At 33.9% G+C, this 22,359-nt stretch overlaps 2 protein-coding genes across 2 annotated transcripts; one reads left to right on the plus strand and one right to left on the minus strand.

Annotated features, from left to right (window-relative positions):
• The first annotated feature begins 601 nt into the window (after positions 1 to 601).
• Positions 602 to 1,850, plus strand: LOC145046574 (uncharacterized). Its single transcript, XM_078994859.1, has 3 exons — positions 602 to 727; positions 1,099 to 1,292; positions 1,334 to 1,850. Exons 1-3 carry the CDS (start codon positions 602 to 604, stop codon positions 1,848 to 1,850), a joined length of 837 nt encoding a protein of 278 aa, XP_078850985.1.
• Positions 1,851 to 18,508: 16,658 nt separating this feature from the next.
• Positions 18,509 to 22,116, minus strand: LOC145047541 (uncharacterized). The gene is made up of 5 exons (XM_078995834.1): positions 20,984 to 22,116; positions 20,164 to 20,876; positions 19,947 to 20,036; positions 19,124 to 19,801; positions 18,509 to 19,021 (listed from the first exon to the last, which is right to left on the minus strand). Exons 1-5 carry the CDS (start codon positions 21,081 to 21,083, stop codon positions 18,899 to 18,901), a joined length of 1,704 nt encoding a protein of 567 aa, XP_078851960.1. The 5' UTR covers positions 21,084 to 22,116; the 3' UTR covers positions 18,509 to 18,898.
• Positions 22,117 to 22,359: the final 243 nt, after the last annotated feature.

Below are 22,359 nucleotides of genomic sequence, written 5' to 3' on the forward strand. Positions count from 1 at the left end.
AAACACATTTAAAGTTGGTCATTATGCATATAATAAACTAAAAATTTTAGTTATTAACACCCTACTTACAATTATTATCAAAAACGTATCCCCTATTCATTGTTAATTCTTTGGCAGAAAGATGCCTCTAAGAAAGTCTAACAGAAAGAACAACAATCCACCACCGTTGCCACCTCCACAATATGATGATGCTGTCTTTCAAGTAGCAATAGTTGTCGCCGTGGCAGCAGCAATAACACAGATCAATGTCAGTGGCATCAATGGGGCAAGTAATGATGCCCATCCTTGTAATCATGGGGATAGTCATGATCATCCTAAGGAATGTTCATACAAGGATTTCACCAATGCTAAACCACGATCCTTTGATAGCATGGGAGGTGTCATTACTTTAACTCGTTGGTTCAAGAAAATTGAATCAATATTCTAAATCTACGCATGCCCCGAGTCTAGCAAAGTAAAATTTGCAGCATGCACCTTTACAAACAGAGTACTCACTTGGTGGAATACCCAAGTCAAGTCCTTGAATCTCCTGATAGCCAACAGTCTGGGTTGGAATGATTTGAAAGAAATAATGATAGTTGTATACTGCCCAAGGGGCGAAATGCAAAAACTAGAACAAGAACTCGGGAATCTGAAGATGAAGGGCCCCGATATCATTGCTTACACTGCTACGTTCAATGACCTGGATTTACTGTGTTCCGGGATGGTCACCGCGGAGAATAAAAAGGTGTAAAAGATATATATGGGGATTAACTCCCCCGACTTAAGGAATTTTTGTTGCCGCCAATCCACTTACTTTTGATAGTGTCAAACCTCTAGCACAAACATTAGTGGATCATGGAGTTATTCAAGATTCCATACCAGCCATTCCTGAGAAATCCAAAGAAGGAAGTAGCAAAAAGAAGGTTTAGAATAAACAAAAGGGGCAATCATCGCAAGAGCCTTCTAAGAAGCAACAAACTGTGGAATTACACACTGATATTATTCCTGTTGTTGTTCCTAATCCTACATCTACCACTATTTCTGCTACTCCAGCAACCCCAAGTCGATATGTTGGAACTTTGCCGAAGTATGATAAGTGCAACTTCCATCATACAGGAGTTTGCAGGGAAATGCACTGAAGAAACTGCAACAAGAAGGGGCATACTGCCATGGGGGTATTACAAGAGATGTGGCGAAATCGGGCATTACAAGAGAAATTGTCCAAAGACGAAGAATGTTGGGGGTATAGGAAGAGTTTTAGCAATTGGCTACGAAGAAGCAATGGCAGATCCTACCATGGTCACCGGTACGTTTCTTCTCAACAATTCTTATGGATGCATTCTTTTTATAGTGGTGCGGAGAAAAGTTTTGTGAGCCATAAATTCAAACATCTACTAAAACAAAATCCCCAATCCCTAAAAGACACCTTCACTGTAGAGATGGATAATGGAAACACCGGGAGCACAAACGATATATACATAGGGTGTACACTTACTTTAAACAATTATTCCTTCCAAATAGACCTTATATTGGTTTCCATAAAAATCTTTCACATCATCATCGGCATGAACAGGTTAAGTCCTCATCGTGTCGATATTCTATGTTACAAAAAAGCCATTCGCCTCAATTTACCAAATGGTGAATCCCTTATTATCTATGGCGACAAACCTGGTGCAAATCTTCAAATCATTTATTGCATCAAGGCCAAGAAGTATCTTCTCAATGATTATTGTGCCTTCTTAGCTCACATAGTTGATAAAACACAAGAAGTGAAAAACATCAAGGATATTCCTGAATTCTGTGATTTCCTTGATGTATTCCCTGAAGATTTCTCAGGAGTTCCTCCTGAACGCCAAGTCAAATTCTGAATCGACTTGATCCCTGGAGCTACCCCCGTAGCTAAATCCTAGTATCGTCTTGCACCTTCAGAGATGTAGGAACTATCCAGTCAATTGAACTTCTCAGTAAAGGCTTTATCAGACCAAGCTTCTCACCTTGGTGAGCACCGGTCTTGTTCATGAAAAAGAAGGATGGATCGTTTCACATGTGTATAGACTACAGGGAATTGAATAAACTTACTATTAAAAACCAATACCCTTTTCCTCGAATTTACGACCTTTTTGATCAACTTCAAGGGACAAGTCTCTTCTCCAAAATTGATCTGAGATCAGGATACCATCAGCTACGAGTCCAGGAGGATAGTATTCCAAAGACTGCTTTCAAAACTTGCTACAGTCACTATGAATTCGTAGTAATGCCCTTTGGTATAACAAATGTGCATGCAGTATTCATGGACCTGATGAATCGTGTGTATCGACCTTACTTAGACAAGTACATTATATTTTTCATTGATGATATACTAGTCTATTCCCGAAGTAAGGAAGAACACAGCCAACACTTGAGACAAGTCTTGGAAACCTTAAGGGCAGAGAAATTGTACACGAAGTTCTCAAAATGTGAATTCTGGATTCGAAGGGTGGAATTCCTAGGTCATGTATTCAGCAAGGAAGGGATACATGTTGATCCCTCCAAGATTAAAGCTATTGAAAATTGGACGACCCCACGAACCCCAACAAAGATTCGTTAGTGTCGACGTCTAGCTGGCTACTACAGGAGATTCATTTAAAACTTTACAAAGATTGCTAAGCCACTCACCACATTGACCCAAAAAAGTGTGACATTCAGCTGGAAGGAGAAACAAGAAACTACTTTCCAGACACTAAATCAAGCCCTTTATAGCGCACCGATCTTATCCCTCCCTGAAGCGACAGAAGATTTTGTAGTTTACTTGGATGCGTCCAAACAAGGGTTAGGTTGGTTCTTATGCAGTGAGGAAAGGTTATATCATATGCCTCGCGACAGCTTAAGAACCATGAAGTAACCTTTACAACACACGACCTCGAACTGGGAGTAGTGGTTTTTGCTCTAAAGATCTGGAGGCATTACCTGTATGGTATGAAATGCACAGTCTTTACTGATCACAAAAGCCTCCAACACATATTTGACCATAAAGAACTTAACATGAGACAACGACAATGGGTAGAGCTACTAAATGATTACGAATGTGAGATTCGCTATCACCCCGAAAAGGTCAATGTGGTAGCAGATGCCCTTAGTTGGAAAGAGTACTCGAGTCATCGAGTAAATTCTCTGACCATGACCATCCATTCTCATCTATCCAAACAGATCAAGGAGGCTCAGCTGGAAGCCTTGAAACCTGAGAACATTACGGGTGAAGCCCTAAGGGAGATGTAAAAGAACTTGGAAATCAAGGGTGACGGAGTTCGTTATCTCATAAATTGGATCTGGACACCGAAGTTTGGTGGTTATAGAGATGTTGTCATGAATGAAGCCCATAAAACTCGATACTCCATTCACCTGGGTTCAAACAAGATGTATCTGGATCTTATGAAACTCTATTGGTAGCCAAACATGAAAGTTGAAATTGCTACTTATGTGGGAAAGTGTTTAACTTGTGTCAAAGTCAAGGTAGAATACCAAAAGCCTTCGGGTCTACAACAACAACCAGAAATCTCCGAATAGAAGTGGGAACTGATTACAATGGATTTCATAAATAAGTTACCCAAGATAATGTGTGGTTATGATACCATTTGGTAATTGTTGACAGACTAATCAACTCTGCACACTTCCTGCTAATAAAAGAAACTAACAAAATAGAGAAGTTATCAAGGACGTATATTAAAGAGACAGTCTGATTACATGGTATGCTGATATCCATTATCTCTGACCGATATAGTAGATTTACCTTGCGGTTTTGGCAATCACTACAAAAGTTCTTGGGAACAAATCTTGACATGAGTACAGTCTACCATCCTCAGACAGATGGGCAAAGTGAGAGAACCATACAAACGTTGGAAGACATGTTAAGAGCTTATATAATAGATTTAGTATAAAGCTTGGAATACCCATTTACCACTAGTTGAATTCTCCTACAACAATAGCTATCACACTAGCATCAAAGTTTCACCCTTTGAAGCTCTCTATGGCTGTAAGTGCAGATTTCCTTTGTGTTGGGCTGAAGTAGGCGATACGCAACTAGCCAAGAACCAAGTAACCGACAATAGTCTAACTGGTCCCGAGATCATTTGAGAAACCACAAGATTGTACAAATCCAGGAACAATTGAAAACTTCTAGAAACAGACAGAAGAGTTATGCAGATAAACAACAAAAACCTTTGGAATTCTGGGTTGGTGACCGCATCTTGCTAACGGTCTCACCCTGGAAAGGAATGATACGCTTTGGCAAAAGTGGAAAACTAAGTCCAAGGTACATCGGACCATTCAAGATTCTTGCTAGAATTGGTCTGGTTGCTTATAAACTCAAACTATTGCATGAACTCAGTAACATTCATCCCACTTTTCACGTTTCAAATCTCAATAAGTATCTGTCTTATGAGACTCTTGTAATTCCACTTGATGAAATTGAATTAAACGAGAGTCTGCACTCCATAGAAGAACCAGTGGAAGTTATGGATAGGGAAATCAAAAGAACAAAACAAAGTCTTATACCAATACTGAAGGTTCGCTGGAATGTCAAACGAGGACCTGAATTCACTTGGGAATGGGAAGATCAGATGAAACAAAAATATCCACATCTTTTCCCTAGTCCATGAGTACCACTTTAGAAATAATTTTGGGACAAAATTCCCTCTAACAGGGGGATAATATAACAACTCTATATTTCAATTCAATGTAATAGTCTTGGTCAAATTGTAAATTATTTTGAAATAATAAAAATAGAAGTTTATTGAGATGAAAATAAACGTCAAAAATAAATTGTTCAATAATCTTGATTGGGATGAATAAAGTGGTAGGGATTGTAACAAGGTTTCCGAAAATATAAATAACACTGAAATCCGAGTTATAACGAAGAAGTTATGACTAATCGAAAATCCGCGACAAAACTGGCAAAACACTGTTTAGCATAAAAAGTGACTTTTCAATCAAATGCTTTTTAGCCTTAACTCTCTAAATGAAAGTCGTAGTATTCGTTAAACCGAGAGTGTTCATAAAAAGAACGTCCAAATCTGACTTCGTATGATGAAGTTATTATTTTTATAAGACATGACATAGTAGTACATAGCCCAAAATTCGAAATAACCTAAACAAGAATTCAAGGTCTCGTCAATAGTAGTACAATGGTAAAAAGATAGACGAAAACGAATGTCGGATAAAGAAGTTATGAATTTTTAACGGACTTTTCCTGTCCCGGCCTGTTAAAAATATAACTTTAAAAATAAATTCAAAATTAGTAGACGGCGTCTAAACAAAAGTTGTAGAGCATGGTCTCACCTACGCGTGGATATAAAGAACGTCAAAACCGGAGCTCGTATGCAAAAGTTATGAATTTTTTAAGTTTCAAAAATTAAAGCACGCCCAGCGTACTCGAAGACTAGGCCTCGGATTGCCCACGTCACCCTTACCCTCGCATGCAACACGTGTCAGACACGTCCGTGACTTCAGATATTGATCAAAGGGACTATGCCCCGCTTAGGAAGACGTACACCCAGCGTACTGCTACTCACACTAGTACGCCCAGCGTATAAGAAGATTACGCCAAGCCTTGACGCGTATCTCGTAGCCTCGCCACGACCAAAGTTCTAATAAGATTCAAACTAGTACGCCCCACGTACGATAATTACGCTCAGCGTACTAAGGTTTTCATTAGTATGCCCAGCATACCAATATTTACGCCCAGCGTAAATCAATATTCCAGCCCGCTATAAATAGGATGTGAGGCTTCCGAATTCAGTTTAAACTTTTCAAAACCTACATCCTATTAAACATTCAATTAAGTCTCTCTAAACCCTCCGAAGTCCCGAAACCTCCCTACCACCTGAAGCAAGCCCCGAAGTCCTCAATCTTTTAGCTGAAACTCTGCCTGCATGAAGCCGACTTTTCATCAAATACTCTCAGTTTCGTCAAGAAAAGTCCTTCCTAGAAACAAAACGCTACCCAAATCACCACTCATCAAGTGAGGTTATACCCTTTTATTTTTACTATCTTTATAAATATTTTAGGGGGAAATACAGGTAAAATACAAGAAATCTTGTATAAATTATACAATTATTCAAATGGTTTACGATTGTTTATTTTACTAAAATAAACATACTATTTTATCAGTTCGGGATTTCATACAAAAACAAGCATATAAACTATAACAGGTATAAGTTTATGAGTCATGCATACTTATCAATACAGTTTATTGAACTACATGTTTCTTTACATATTCAGAGTAACTTACGAAAATAACCATATAAATTATATTAAATATAATTTATGAGATATTTACGATTTATCAATTACAAAGATATTTTTCATTATTCTACATGTAAATATCAATATAGCATTTGTGAGACACACTTCAAGTACATATTTAAGTATAAAACAAAAGTCCTGAAAATTATAACCAGAGTCTCCTGGAGGGGAGCATGACACTTGTGTATAGATCTATACGGGACTGACAATCCCGTACCAGAGGTGCTCGCTACAACTAGGTCGGCAGACCTGTGGTGACAATTGTTATATCATATTTCGACGCCTAAAGAACGTCGTGTTTCAAGCGAGACTTAGGTCATCAAGCATGGTTATGATAACTCACAATTTGGTATTGAATAATGCGTTTAGTGTAAAAATAAGTAAACAACTTCACATAGTTTTATATAAATAAAACTATAATTGATGAATCTAGATATTTACAATTTCACAAGTTTTCATACAAGTACAAATACATAATACTATTCTAGTACAAAGAAAACATGGTTTTCATAGTTTTATGGGAATATAAAACAAGATCATACTATTTCAGAACACAAATACATATACAACATAAAATATAGGAATTTCTGGGGAAAACATACTTAAATTTTTCAAAGGAACAAATAACATATTTTAATGACAAATATGCTTATGAACTCACCAACTTAATTGTTGACACTCTTTTCAAAACTACTTGTATTTTCAGGAAATCGATAAACATGTACCCACAAGTTTTGAGGAAGACAGAGTTTCATATAATTATGTCTTTTAATTATACTTTTTGGTGTCAAATATACAATGATTTGAACACGAATGTAAATTTATATTTTATCAATGTAATAGATGTTGTACTTTGATTACTATTGTGCATTTTTGTGATACTACACATGAATTCAACCATGCTTGAACGTTTATGCCATTCCTGTTTGGGGGTGTGACAATAATTCAAGCAATCATCCACCTGAATTTCCTCCAATGGAACCATTGCGGAATCATCGACCAAACATTTCCATAGTTGGGAGACATGGAAAGTGCTATGGATCTGACTGAACTACTCTTGTAAATCCAAATGATATGTAACCCTGCCCACCTAGACTAATACCCTGAAAGGACCAATATATTTGGGGCCCAACTTACCCCACTTCCTGAATCGAATGACACCTTTCCAAGGTGACACCTTCAGGAGTACCATGTCACCAACCTGGAATTCTAAGTCTGGTCGGCATCAATCTGCGTAGCTCTTCTATTGACTCTATGTTTTCTGAAGTTTGCCACAAACCTACTGAATTAACTCGTTCGTCCAAAGTACCACCTTCGAAATACCCATAACTTGTTGATGGACCTAACCCCAATATATCAGGGTCCTAGAATTCCTCCCATAAAGAATCTCAAAAGGAAGTCAATCAATGCTGGCGTGATAATTGTTGTTATATGAAAACTCTACCAAGGGAAGATACATGTCCTAACTCCCTCCAAAATCCGGTACACATGCCCGAAGCATGTCCTCCACGGTCTGGATAGTCCACTCACTTTACCATCAGTCTGCGGGTGGAAAGTTATGCTGAAATACAGACGAGTACCCAACTCCTCATGAAATCTCTTCCAGAACCTAGAAGTAAACCACACATCCCTATTAGAAACCACCGAAACTAGCACCCCATGCCATGCCACAACCTCCCTAATGTAGATGTCGGCTAGTTTATCACCCGAGATACTCTCCTGGATAGGAATAAAGTGTGCGCTCTTGGTCAATTGATCCACGATGACCCATATCGAATCCACTCCACACTTCGCCCATGGTAACTTCATAATGAAGTCCATCGTGACCTCTTCCCATTTCCAAACGGGAATACCTAAGGGATCCATTCTTATGTGAGGACGCTGGTGTTTGCCCTTGATTTTTCTGCAAGTTAAGCATCTCTCCACGTACCAGGCTACATCCTGCTTCATGCAGTGCCACCAACAATCAAGTTGGAGATCTCTATACGTTTTTGTCGCTCCAGGATAAATAGAGAACCTCGACTTTTGTGCCTCCTCTATTAAAACCTGGCGCACATCATCCCAATATGGAACCTACACCCTCCGATGAAGAGTCGATAAAACCCGACTGTCATAATCGAATAAAGACACCTGGCGCACTATATTCTCGCTCTTCTGGTGACCCTCCTTCATTGACTCAACCTACTCTTCCTGAATCCGCTCCAGAAGCGGAGTAATCACGGTCATCCTTAGACAAATGCCCATAATCAGCATGGTAGTTGCCTTGCGGCCGAGAGAATCGGGCACCACATTGGCCTTCACTGGGTGGTAAAGGATCTCACAATCATAATGCTTCACCACATCCAACCACCTACATTGCCTCATGTTCAGATTTGGCTGATCCATAAGGTGCCTCAAACTCTTGTGATCTGTGTAAATGGTGAAACGAACCCCCATAGAGGTAATGTCACCAAATTTCAAGGGCAAAAACCACATCCACCAACTCCAAATCATATGTAGGGTAGCTCACCTTATGAGGCTTCAGTTGCCTTGAAGCGTATGTAATCACATGACCCTGCTGCACCAAGACTATACCCAAACCCATCATCGATGCATAACAGTATACTATAAATTCCTCAACACCCTCTGGAAGGATCAGGATCGGTGCCTTACATAACCTCTGTCTCAGGTCTCAAAAATTGTATGTTGCTGAGGCCTCGACGAAATGTGATGGTCTTCTTCGTCAACCGGGTCAAAGGAACCGCTATCTTGGAGAAATCCTAAATGAATATCTGATATTAACCTGCCAATCCAAGGAAACTCTTAATCTCTGATGGGGATCGTGGAACCTCCCACCTCGTCACTGCTTCAACCTTGGCCAAATCGACCACGATACCGTTCTGGTTGACAAGGTGCCCCAGAAATAGCACCTCGCACAACCAAAACTCACACTTGGAGAACTTTGCATCAACCATCTCCCTCCTTGAAGTCTCCAATAACACTCTCATATGTTCCTCATGTTGTTCCTAAGTCTTGGAATAGACCATGATGTCATCAATAAACACAATCACAGACCGATCCAGCATAGGCCTACATATGCAGTTCATGAGATTTATTAACACGGATGGAGCATCAGTGAGCCTGAAGGGCCTCACCACGAACTCGTAATGACCATAACGAGTTCGGAAGGTTATCTTCTGCGTATCATCCTTTCTAATTGTTGTATGATGATAACCATAACTAAGAATGGTACATCGATAACCGCTTTTTCATTTACCACCGTTCGGTCGTTCAAATTTTCATCACAACCGTTCTAAATCCCTATTTGCATGTTTTTTTTCCTCTCAGCCACACCATCGTCTTCAAACTCCAACTACGTCAATAACCTCCTAGCACGTCATTAACCTTGCATTTTTTTCATGTATCCTTCCTGTCTTCTTCCCCAAAGTTGCATAAAGTTGAGAATGGAGAGTGGAATCAACCGCAACACGCCTCCATATCTATCATACAACCGCCCACATTTACCCTAAATTGTCGTTATATAACACCCACTGATTCTAAGGTTTTTGTGTGACATTTACTGGATATGTGATTCGCCTTTCTTTGTGTGCTTATTGAGGCTCTCGCTACCCATAGTAATAATCACTTCTCGGATCTCAAAGGTATGCATAATTCGGATCTTACAAGATAAACTGAACTATGTTGATGTGGGATTTTCTATTTGATTGAACATTTTTAGCAAAGATTGTTCACTGTTGTGATTTCAACTATTCTCCTCCATATCGTCAATTGATACTCGATTCCACCTCCATCACCGGTTGTTGGCTACTGCTATTATGTTCCCTTGGGTAACGATTCTATTTCACCTTTTCTTTGGCTTCCACCACCACATTTCTTCCCAGATGATATTTTCCAAATCAACGAGCACCACCCCATCATCATCTTTGTTTTATATGTTTTTTCACAGCACTGGTACGTTTTTGTTCTTGATATTTTTATCTGTATGATATTTGAATCAATTAATTGAGAATGTAAGTTGGATGTATAATTTTGCAACAAATTATTTTGTTGCTAATTTTGGTCTAGAAGCAAGAAATGTCTAATATCTATTGGACTTGGTTACATGTACGCCAAGTGTTTGCTAAAATGTTTCAATGAAATATACCTACCTACCAAAACATATTCATTGAGCATTGCTTATGTTTTCATATTTAATTTGTTTAATTTCTCCCTTTTATTGCTCAACTTTGGAGATTAATCATGGAAATGATGTAACAAGCATGGTTTTTAGGGTCACTAAGCTTAGGAGAGGAGCTTATTCTTGGAGTGATACATGGAACAGATTTGTATGGGATCAGAGCCGGCCCAAGGGCTTTACGAGCTGGGCCACAGCCCAAGGCATCATAAAAACATTGGGCATTAATTTTGGTCCAACTATTATGTTATTATGGGTCAAATATTAATTCCAGTCCAAATATTGATCCAAAAGTGAGTCTTGTAGTAGGGCATCGTATCGCCTCATGAAAAAAAAAACAAAATAATATGAAGTGACAATTTTGAAAATCAGAAGATGAGGAGACGTCATCTCTTCACACCAATTCAGGAAGCAAGGAGACTGCTTCAACAATTAGACTCTGATGTCCCCCCCCCTAACTCAAGTCTGACTTTTCCAATGCTCATAAACGATAAGATCTCTTAAACTCATCTACTAGAAGTCATACCTATGTTTTTATATACATGAACTTACATCTGTTTATACTTTTAAGAGACTATATTTGCATCCAAATGAAAATGAGGATGAAATGGGAGTCATAATCTCGAGTCAGTTGTCATGGTGATAGCTCAAGCTGATTTCATTGTTTGCTCCAAGATTCGAGATGGCGTTTCTCTATTCTTATGTCAATGCAGTAGGACAAGTATAGGTGTTTTACCCAAAAAAATCTATTGTATCCTCTGTGTTAGAAATGATTGTCTGGATTACAAGATTTCCAAAAACCCTTTTTGACCCTTTTGCCCTTGTTGTTTTAGAATCTTTGTAAGCTAGTTGTTTTTTCTTTTAGCAGATGTTATTTTTTTCAACCTCTACGTTTCTTGCTTTAGTTTGTTTGTACTTTGATCTCTAGCTGCTTTGTTGGTTTTTTGGTTTATAAAGTTGCTTTTTGCTTGTAGTAGTATCCAATGTCCTTGGTGGCATTTTAGTATTCACTGTCCTTAGTGGCATTTTAGTTCATGCTACTTGTTATTTTCTTTTGATTTTAACTGTTAAGATATGTATTTTAGTTAAGGCTACATGATATATATATATATATATGTATGTTGTATTTTTAATATATAAATATCACTTGATTGTGATTGTATGGACATACCCTATATACTACATATTATAGGGCATCATTAAACACTTTCACCCTAGGCATCAAATACCATTGGACCGGCCCTGTATGGGATGGTAAGTACAATAAATTTTTAAATGGTGATAATCATACATTATGCTTATTGGTCTTGCACTTGTTTCATTCTTGTGATGTACATGAAGATGAAGGGGTGAAGTTTTTAGGGAAAAGTTTGTTGGCAATCAAGTTGATCCATTAGATAGAGCTATAAAGGCAGAGACTGGACTCTGGACAAATAAAATTGCTCAACAACTAGAGAACATAATAAATTATTCAACCTTTTTTTCATTTATTTGCACATATATAGTTTTTAACTCTTCCCATGTTAAATCATGGTCTCTATTATGCATAGATATGGTTTGGTATTATGGAACCCGGGAAGGAATGAAGCATTCCACTGCTAAGCTAGCATAGTGTTAGGGGCAAAAAAAGAAACTGTATTGAATTTGAGTTAATCTAATTTTACCTAAATATAGGTAATCTTAGATGTTGCATTTGGGTTTAGGTCATTTTTGGTTACTTAACTTTTGGTTTTGTGTTCATTTGGTCACTTAACTCTTTTTAAGTTTTATAAGGTCATCAAACTTTTTACTTTGTGCTCATTTAGTCACTTAACTTTTAGATTTGTGCTCATTTAGTCGCCTAACTTTTAAAATTATGCTCATTTAATCACTAAACTTTTGAAAATTTTAAAAGTTTAGTGACTAAATGAGCATAATATTAAAAATTAGGTGACTAAATGTGACGAGACCAAAAGTTAAGTGACTAAATGAGCAAAAAGCCAAAAGTTTGATTACCTTTTAAAACTGAAAAAGAGTTAAGTGGTCAAATGAGCACAAAACCAAAAGTTAAGTGACCAAAACTGACTTAAACCCTTGATTGTTTTATATTTGTACATAAAAACCAATCGGACTAAATCTGAACAGCATAGAGAAAGATGACAAACCTCTTATGTTCTTAGGATTCAAGAAGTTTTTCCACTATAAGTTGGAAAACTCATGTGAAACAAGAAATTTGCATTTTTATTTATATGTATAAGAACACAAAGTTAAGTTTGTTCATCTTACACTGGATTAGAACACTTTTCAAATGCCTAAGCATCACAACCACATAGTTCATTTGTTTGATCGAGTTATGTTGGAAGGCAAGTTTTAAAAGAATTATGGGTCCATTGAAGATGATCAACTAGGTGTTTGTAAAGTTAATGTTTTTTTTCGTTTATCTATGTTTAACAATGTGTCTATATGTTATGTTTATATGTTTAATTATGTGTTAACAGTCTCGTTTTTGGGTAATTTTCATATTAAATAATCAAATATTATGTTCATATAAGCCATTAATCATATTGTGATTTAAGAAATGTTTTTTATGGTGATGTGCTAAATGTTTGTGTGTGTCAAACTACTAATGGTTTTTTGTATTTTTCAAGTTAAGATAAAGAGATGAGAATGTAAAAATGTACAGCAAAATTATTCACCACCAGCTTCACCTCAGCTAGATCTGATCACGGTTGCAATCTCTTACTCTTACAAATACCCAGCATTTAGTTAGGGCTAATTACATGAGATCATTTAGTTTTTCAAAACTCCAAATGTAAAACAGAATGTGTGCAGCAATGAGGTTAATTAGTTTGCTTTTAGTTTGTGAGTTTTTAGATATGAAAATATGTATTGTGAGTTGTGAGTTTTTAATTTTGTATGTATTATGTACAAGGCTAAATGGATTGATGCTCAATTGTAATAGATTTGTTGTATTTTGTTTAAAGTGAAGATGCAAAAAAGCCAAGTTGGTTTGTGTTCTGATGCAGCTTGATGTTTGATTGTAAATGTTGTTGCTTGTGAATCAGATGTGGATTTCAAAGGGACAACATGATTTTGTTGCTTTATAAAAGCCTTAGTGGTAGAAACATTTTTTTCCTTATCCAACACATTTTACTACATTTTCTTTATACATTTTCTTTATATATGTTATATGTTAGTATGTTATATTATGTTCATGCTAGGTTTTGATAATAATATATAATATAGTATTTGTGAGATCTATATAATATATATGGGTTAATTTATATATATATATATATATATATATATATATATATATATATATATATATAGGGTTAGGTTCATTTGAAACTACCTATATTTTGTGAGACCGTGAGACGCATTTTTTTTATTTTTTTTTATTTTATTTTTTATTTTTTTTAGTTAATTCATGTTCCAAAAATAATATTTAAAAAAAGAATTTTTTCATTTTTTCATTTATTTTGCATTTTAAAATTATTTTTAGAATATATACAGTGTAATATTCTATTTAGAATATTTCACGTATTTTTCAAAAAAAAATAGAATTTTTTTTTTAGTTAATTCAAGTTCCGAAAATAATATTTAAAAAAAGAATTTTTAGATTTTTCCATTTATTTTGTATTTTAAAATTATTTTTTAGAATATGTCAGTGTAATATTCTATTTAGAATATTTCACGTATTTTTCAAAAAAAAATAGAATTTTTTTTTTTTAGTTAATTCAAGTTCCGAAAATAATATTTAAAAAAAAGAATTTTTAGATTTTTCCATTTATTTTGTATTTTAAAATTATTTTTTAGAATATGCCAGTGTAATATTCTATTTAGAATATTTCACGTATTTTTCAAAAAAAAACGGAATTTTTTTTATTTTTTTTATTTTTTTATATATATTTTTTATTTTTTTTAGTTAATTCAAGTTCCGAAAATAATATTTAAAAAAAGAATTTTTGGATTTTTCCATTTATTTTGCATTTTAAAATTATTTTTAGATTTGATCTCACGGTTTCACAAAATTATAATAGTCTCAAATGAACCTGAACCTATATATATATATATATATATATATATATATATATATATATATATATATATATATATATATATATATATATATATATATATATATTTGAAACTTTGAATTTATATGAAAAAATAAGGAAAATAATGAATTATTATAATAATATTGTTTTTTATCTTTTAAATTGAAATAAAAAAAAACTAATAAGGTTTAATTTTAGGAAGTTTGAAATTAAAAGGTAAGTTTATTAACGAAATTGATATTCATTTATTACTATATTTATTGCAATTATTACATTAAAATATTATGTGAAATTTAATAAATAAAAAAACTCATAAAATAACATGTGAAAACAAAATTAATTCAAAATAACATTTGATAAATTAAATGATGGTGTGACAAATGATAAAAATAAAAATAAAAATAAAAAAATAAAAAAATAAAAAAAAAACCCTTCATTTGATAAGTTTGGTATGTTAAAATAGGTTAACAAATGTAATTTCATTTGTGATTTCGTTCGTGTGTGTGTGTGTGTGTGTGTATATATATATATATATATATATATATATATATATATATTTACTATCTTATAAAAGAAATCCCACTATTTCTAAAAAATAGATAGAATATAATAATATTATTTTTTTTAAGACGTTCAAATCATTAAGTTAATAGTACAAGTAATCATCAATAAAATAATATTAAATTTTAACCTGTGTTTTGAATCCTTATATTTCTCAACAAATGCTATCTCCTCCCCTGAATTTCGGATAATTCAAAATTTGAAACCATCAAAAAATACATGTTGATTCAAATATCCCTCCTGCAGATGACTCTTTCTTAACAGGTTTTTATTTTAATCCTTACTTGTAATTGATTTCATCATTTTTTACTTTTTGTATTTTTATCGTATAATTATATTGGGTGAAGTTTTTATTATATCAGGTTTGTTCCTAAAAAGGTTTTTACTATGTTTCTTTAATGTGTTGACTTTGCAGGTTCAAAGAACTCAACCAAGAGGGACAGTTAGAGCATTGTATTATCATTAGTTTGTATATTTTGACACCTTACTTTTGCAAAGAATGATTAAACACAAAATTTGACATGATTAAGGTAGTTTGTTTATTTTTCATCTTGTTTAGTCTAAAAACGAAACATTTTTCATCATTGGTCCTTATACTATCACGTTTCATCACATGAACTTCTTGATTACGGTGATTATTGTCCTTATTATAAGGTTCTATATAGATTTTGTTCAATATTTTAAGGTTTCGAGAACCTAAATCAATATGAATCATTGAATTACATATTATCGTTGAAAATGTTTTAATTTGTGACCAAACTTGGTTTAAAATCACAATGAACAAGTTGACACCTGAGTATTTTGGTCTTCTCAAAGGCCTATTTATCGACTTTTGAATCACAACACCTGACATTCTAAAGGTTTATTTTTATAAACTATTATTTATATATTTTAGCATTTTACTTAGTAGGACATTAAATTAATAAATGAATTAAGGAAAATGAAAAAAAAAAAAAAAAAAAAAAAAAAAAAAAAGAGGACGATAAACAGTACAAGTGGTTTGGGTATATGTATAAATTGAAGTACTAACCATTTAGGAGGTGTTTGGCAAAAAAGTTTATTGCTTATTAGTTTATTAGCTTATAAGTTAATAAGTAAGTGTAGGGTAACTTATGAAAAAATAACGTATTAGAGGTTCCCCACCGGAATAAGTTATTTTAATCCAAACACTTTTTTAACTTATAGTGATGTGGAACCTAATAAGTTGTTTTAAAATAGCTTAGCCAAACACCCTCTTAATATGGTATGGTAATGTTCTTGAAAAATATATGTCATTTAATATTCATTTATCGGAGTGAACGCAAAATGGTTTTACTCTAAAGAGATAAAATTATTCGCCATCCGCCGCTTTGCGCGGGTAGACGGCTAGTATATATATATATATATATATATATATATATATATATATATATATATATATATATATATATATATATATATATATATATATATATATATATATATATATATATATATATATATACTTTTTATATTATCAGTAAGCATCATGATATAGGAGATTACATAACTTTGTATTTATATTTGATTAATAGTGAATACATGTTTTACTAAATAAAATAACAAAAAAAAACATACAAATGATCAACTTAAAAGATGCAATAGGCGTTAACTGATATTTTAAAATTTTGAAAAATTAAATAAATATAAAGGTTAAGAACTTTAATATATAAGAAAATAATGAATTATTAAAATTAATTTTTTTTTCTTTTAAATCGATATCCATTTATTATTACATTAAAATATTATGTGAATTTTAATAAAATAATAAAATTCATAAAATGACATGTCGAAAAAAATTAATTCAAAATAACCATAAAATGACATTTGACAAATTAAATGAGAATGTGACATGTAGCAAAAAAAAATCTTCATTTATTAAAGTAAATAATATTTATAAAATTTACAAAATAACTAAATTCTAGCATTTGATATAATATAAAAATTAAATCTAATTGAACATATTGTATAAATAAATAATTTAAATAACAAACAATGCTTTGGCAAAATTTAAATTCTCCTAATTATTGCAAAATCAACCGATTTATTAAAAAAAATAATAATAAATAAATAAATAAATAAAACTTGATACAAATATTTCTTCTTTTCATTCTCACATTTTAAATATGATAAAAGTGTCCTAATTTAACATCTCTAAATACCAACCAAGAAAATCATGGATCGGAGAGTTTGGAATTTTTGTCCATTTATCTGTTTATAATTTTTTTCTTTTGTTCTGTTCAATTTTTCTGTTTTATTTTGTACTTCCTTGCATCATCTTGATGTAAAGTGTTATCTTTTATATATGTTTGCCGTTTTCAAAAACATTAACTAAAAAAATTCTTTCAATTGGGTTTTTTAATTGTTTTGAGCATTAGACCATCATCTATCATGATTATTGTATCGGGAATATAAGATCCATAAACGATCAATTATCATGATTATTATATGGAAGATATAACATTCAATGGAGAACACTCAACATCCTACATGTGTTAAGGTATTTATGAGCTCATATATATTTGACTTTTTCTTATACAATTTCTATAATATATATATTTATTTATACAATTAAGATTAAAATAAACATTACATTTCTATGATATTAAATAGGTTAAAAAGATATATTTTATAAAAAAATAATACTCTATCCGTTTCAAATTAATTGTTCACTTTTGACTTTTAAAGTCTTTTCTTTACTTTGATTTTAAATATTTTTATTTGTGTTATATATTACTTATTAAAACTTATCATAGTGAAAAGATATTTAAAATACAATTCATTCATATATTTTGTATCAAGTATTATCTATCAAAACAAAAATATATAATATCAAAATTAAAAAATAAATACTTTAGAAGTCAAATATGAACAATTAATTTAGAATGAGGATAGTATATTTTTTCATAATGTAGTTTTACCCCTTTTTGTTTGTTAAAATATTAACAAGAAGTAAAAAATAATAATAATAATGAATAATGATGTCTAGAGGGAATTGAAGAAATCGATGATAATAATACTACATAATTAAGGGTGCTCATTTGTTTATTAATCTATTATAGGAAATCTATATACTTAATACATATTAGAGTGTATTTTAAATAAATTTTGTAAAATACAAAATAATTATTTCATGATTCAAAACTACATAAATATTGTGAAAGATAATCCCAATGCTATAAATCATTAAGTAAATTAAATGACAGGAAATTTTAAGAGTTATTTATATTAATAATAAAATATTAATATTATATATCGGTTAACCCGTTCACTGAAGGGGTCTTAAACCAGTTGTGATGGTCACCACATTGTAGTGAGATGAGGTGGCATTCACAAACATGGTGAGGTGCCACCTCATCACCACAAATGGTGAACTAATGGATGGATTTCATCGCTCCAAGTTCATGGCAATCAAATAACACAAAATAAGAACAAAATGGGCAAGGAATGCACATAAAAGTAAACTTGTTGCTTTTTTTTTTCTTTTTCAAAAATAAATAATAAACCATAAGCTATTTTTCGTTTAATTGACCCTTCTCAAAGAAAAAGACAATAAGCAGCTATTTTTCCTATTCTCATTTTTTTTTTTTATCAGAAAGATCCCACACAAGTCCAGAGGGGTTCAGACAGCTTAAAGAAACACAGTTGAAAGCACAAAACCATATATGTACTTATTCCTCCTATTCACTCATTCCCCTCTTCGACTCTGTAAGGACTTCAAAACTTCCAAATCCATTCCCTTCCTCCTCTCTCATCTCTCTTACTACTTTACTTTTCCATTCCCATGTTTATCAAAAGAAAAAAAAAAAAAAAAAAAAAAAAACAGAAAAACAAGAAAGTAAATTCAAGATTCCAGCTTTGAGTCAGATGAAATATCACCATTCTTTCCCATTTGTGTGTGGAGTGGCATCAGTAACTTTGTCTGTGTCCCTTTCAAGATCTTGGAAGCTGCCTGCAAATTCAAATACTACAACACAAAACACCAAAACTTTCATTCAGAATACGCCATACATATATAATCAAATACAATTTCATGTTTTATGTTTATGTTTAAGGATTTACTTTTTACCTTACTAACATCACGATAAAAAGAACTTATCTCCTCCTCTGTAAGTCCTTCCTCCTCCTCAGTGGTGTCTTCCCAACCCAATGAACGTAGGAATCTTGCTTCTTCTTCCTCTGAGTAAAGAATGGCATCAGAGCTTGAATTATTCTTTCCATTTTCAGTACATCTCTCCCCATTGCAACCCAAATCAACCTTAGGTTCATGGGCCCCACTGGACCCCTCCACCACTGGATCATGTACACCAACCTTATCAGAGGTAACAGGGGCATTGTTGCTCATTGATTTCTTCCTCATAAGGTTAAAAAAGTCATTTCGGCTCTGAGCTTGAGACGAAGGTCTCTTCTCGAGTGTAGAAGCTACACCAGGCTTCCGCTCAGCAGCCGAAGCCACTGGATTGTTGTTTCTCAAGGGAGCGGGCCCAACAACCGAGGGTACAGCAAGAGGGCTATTTGGTAATTTACCACCACCACCTGTTGGGCTCAAGTTGTCTTTTGGAGTTGGAGTGACACCGTTTCTTTCGCGTGATGGCTTAAGCACGTGTAGTTTTCCCACAGAAGATGTTTTTGAAATGTCAATTTTAGTAGAAATGGATCTTGGAGAGTGTGTGTGGTTGACAAGGTGAGAATTCTGAAGCTGTATTTGTGCAACTTTTGGCTTTGTTTTATCTGAAGAGTTTGATCCCTAAAAAGACAATTACAAAAATAACAATATCAAGATATTTGAATGCATACAATAATTAGATCATATTACTTATTGATTCTAATGTAATGCCATACCCTTAGAATCAAAGACGAATAATCAACAGAAGATTTGAAAAAATTCTTACCAAGGCTTTAGGCAATGAAGGAGTCATGGGAATCAGCTGTCTGGATTGCTTAACAGCAAGCTCTTCCAGTCTTTGAGTTCCAACAGACAACTACAATGAACACAACAATATGTAATAAGTACATGATACATACTATGGTAGCATTGCATTTGTTACACAGAAGTAGTAGACAAGTTTTCAATGATGAGGATGAGAAGGGCATTCATGTCTTTTATACCTGAGGAGCAGTCTGAGCACGAGGAGGACCCTGAGCCAAAGTTTCAGCCATATTGCGACCAGTTGTCATGCTTGTAGTTGAAGGAATTGCAGTTGATTGAACAGAGGTGTTGCTTCCATTGCTCCCAACTATCACAGGCACCTCAGCCAGGGCGGATGTCCACCCATCGCCGCCAATCACCGCTGCATTACCAATCGGCAAACTCTGAATAGCAGTAGTCAACCCTGGAGATGGAACCCTCCCAATCTCACCATCAATCTGTTTCTCTTCAGCCCCAAGTGATGGAAAATCCCTCTCAAAAGCAATCTTCACATTACCAATGCCAACAGACCTTCCATTGTTGTGATTATTCTTGTCAGATATTACCTTTCTTGGCCATGACTCACGCTTTGAAGATACACTTGAATGTGAACGTCTTAACCCTTCTTTTTCAAACCTACTTGGTAGAATATTACTCAAAGGATCAGAATAATCACGATGCCTATGGCTATTATCTGACTTTTCTTTATCATGTATTATGTCTTTATCCCAATCCCTGTCACGGTTGCTCCTCCCAAAACTGCTGTAAGATCTTAAATGAGATGACCCGTTGCTAGAAGTTCGCCTGAAGTATGAGGAAGTTGTCTTTTCTGAAACAGAAGGGCGACCTAAATCGTTATCATTGATGTTAACAAACGATTTGTTTCTTGTGGCCTTTGATGCACCTTGTTCGTCTAGAAAAGAAGATAGTTAGATAGGTAAGAAAAACAGAAAAAAGTATGGTCGTATGGTGAATAATAACATAGATTCTTGAATCTTGATAGATGTTGAAAAGATTTACCTGAGTGTAAAGAAGATGACTGAAACTGATGGGATGTTGTGTTTAAGCTTCCACTACTTTTTAACCATTCGGGGACAAATGTTGGCTCACTTCTTTCCATAGCTAGTACTGAACATCATAAGAACAGAATAACAATGGACAAATGTGCATCTGAGTAATAAAATCCACACCCTCCAACAAAGTTTGTGTGTATCTTCGTCCACTTTAGGAGTCAAGAGTCAAGACCAGCTATGGAAGCCCGTGTGAAAAAACCAAAGCTGCAAATCCTAAGCTAAGGTTCTAACTCCTCTTTCAAGAGCACCACTGTATCGGATAAAAGAATCAAAAACTATGCTGTACACAGTTAGGTAGGGCTCGTGTTACCCCTTCTACCCTTGGTATTTACTGTAATTTGGATTGTAATCGAGAACAGAGATCAACAACCGTTTCTAGTGTTTAAAAGGTATTCATATTTCAAGACTGAACGAACTTACAAGACCCTCATCTTATAAATAAGTTCAATCAGCACTACCAGAAAACAGAACCGTATTATATCATCGAGAAACACAAAATATATCCCTTTTTGATGAACACTTCAAGCCCATTACATAGAAGAATCAAACCCTAAAATTTGAAGCGGCACAAACAGGTAAAACAAATCGAAACCCTAGGTTCTGTTTGTTCGATACACAACCGATATAATCAAGAAAAGGGTATTCTAAATTCGTAATATTGGCGAAGAAATGTCAAAAATTAGACTAACCCTTAACCGTTGAATCAAAAGAAGACCCAAAAAAACCCTAAGTCGCCGCCGCTGTTCTATTTTTTCCCTTGGGTATGTCAGTGCGATTAGATTATATGAGGTAATTCGTCTATGTAATGAAGGAAGAAAGCGAAGAGTCCCTCAATTGGGTTGTCAAGAAGGAAGGAGAGAGACGGAAAGGGAGAGCATGTATGTATTGTATGTACTGTGTGTTTGTGTATGGGTGAGTGTAGGGGAGATGGAGAATGAGAAAACCACCGGGAAGCCTCTTTGATTGCGCCGTGTGGAGGAAGAACTTTTATCTCAGTGTGTGTGTGAGATAAAGGGGATTGTGAGGAAGTTTTTTCTTGTTTGGTGTTGGTTTTGGAATTGATGTTGCTCTGTCTTTGGCGTGAGGGCTTGTTTTTGTTAAATTATATGAGAAATTTATGTTTAGCTTTTCTTAACCCTAATTATCTTGCATCTTATTTAACATAACTATTTATGAGTTTCTTCACATTTCTCATACTTATTTATTTTGAAAATACAACAACACGAACATCATATTCGCAAAATAGTTACCACGAATTCTCATAGTTCAATTCCCAAAACACTCCCTTTAAATTGAGGACCTAATTTTAGTATTCTCCTTTAT

The sequence above is a fragment of the Lactuca saligna genome, chromosome 5, assembly GCF_052625555.1.
Source record: "Lactuca saligna cultivar CGN05327 chromosome 5, ASM5262555v1, whole genome shotgun sequence".
NCBI classification, from domain to species: Eukaryota; Viridiplantae; Streptophyta; class Magnoliopsida; order Asterales; family Asteraceae; genus Lactuca; species Lactuca saligna.

Coding starts and splice junctions, on each gene's coding strand:
- LOC145046574 (XM_078994859.1), top strand. CDS start 602: ATGCAAAAACTAGAACAAGAACTCGGGAATCTGAAGATGAAGGGCCCC. Junction 728..1,098: donor TCACCGCGGAGAATAAAAAG/GTGTAAAAGATA, acceptor TCCATCATACAG/GAGTTTGCAGGGAAATGCAC. Junction 1,293..1,333: donor CCTACCATGGTCACCGGTAC/GTTTCTTCTCAA, acceptor TTCTTTTTATAG/TGGTGCGGAGAAAAGTTTTG.
- LOC145047541 (XM_078995834.1), bottom strand. CDS start 21,083: ATGGAAAGAAGTGAGCCAACATTTGTCCCCGAATGGTTAAAAAGTAGT. Junction 20,877..20,983: donor GTCATCTTCTTTACACTCAG/GTAAATCTTTTC, acceptor CTTCTTTTCTAG/ACGAACAAGGTGCATCAAAG. Junction 19,802..19,946: donor CTTCATTGCCTAAAGCCTTG/GTAAGAATTTTT, acceptor TTGTCTTTTTAG/GGATCAAACTCTTCAGATAA.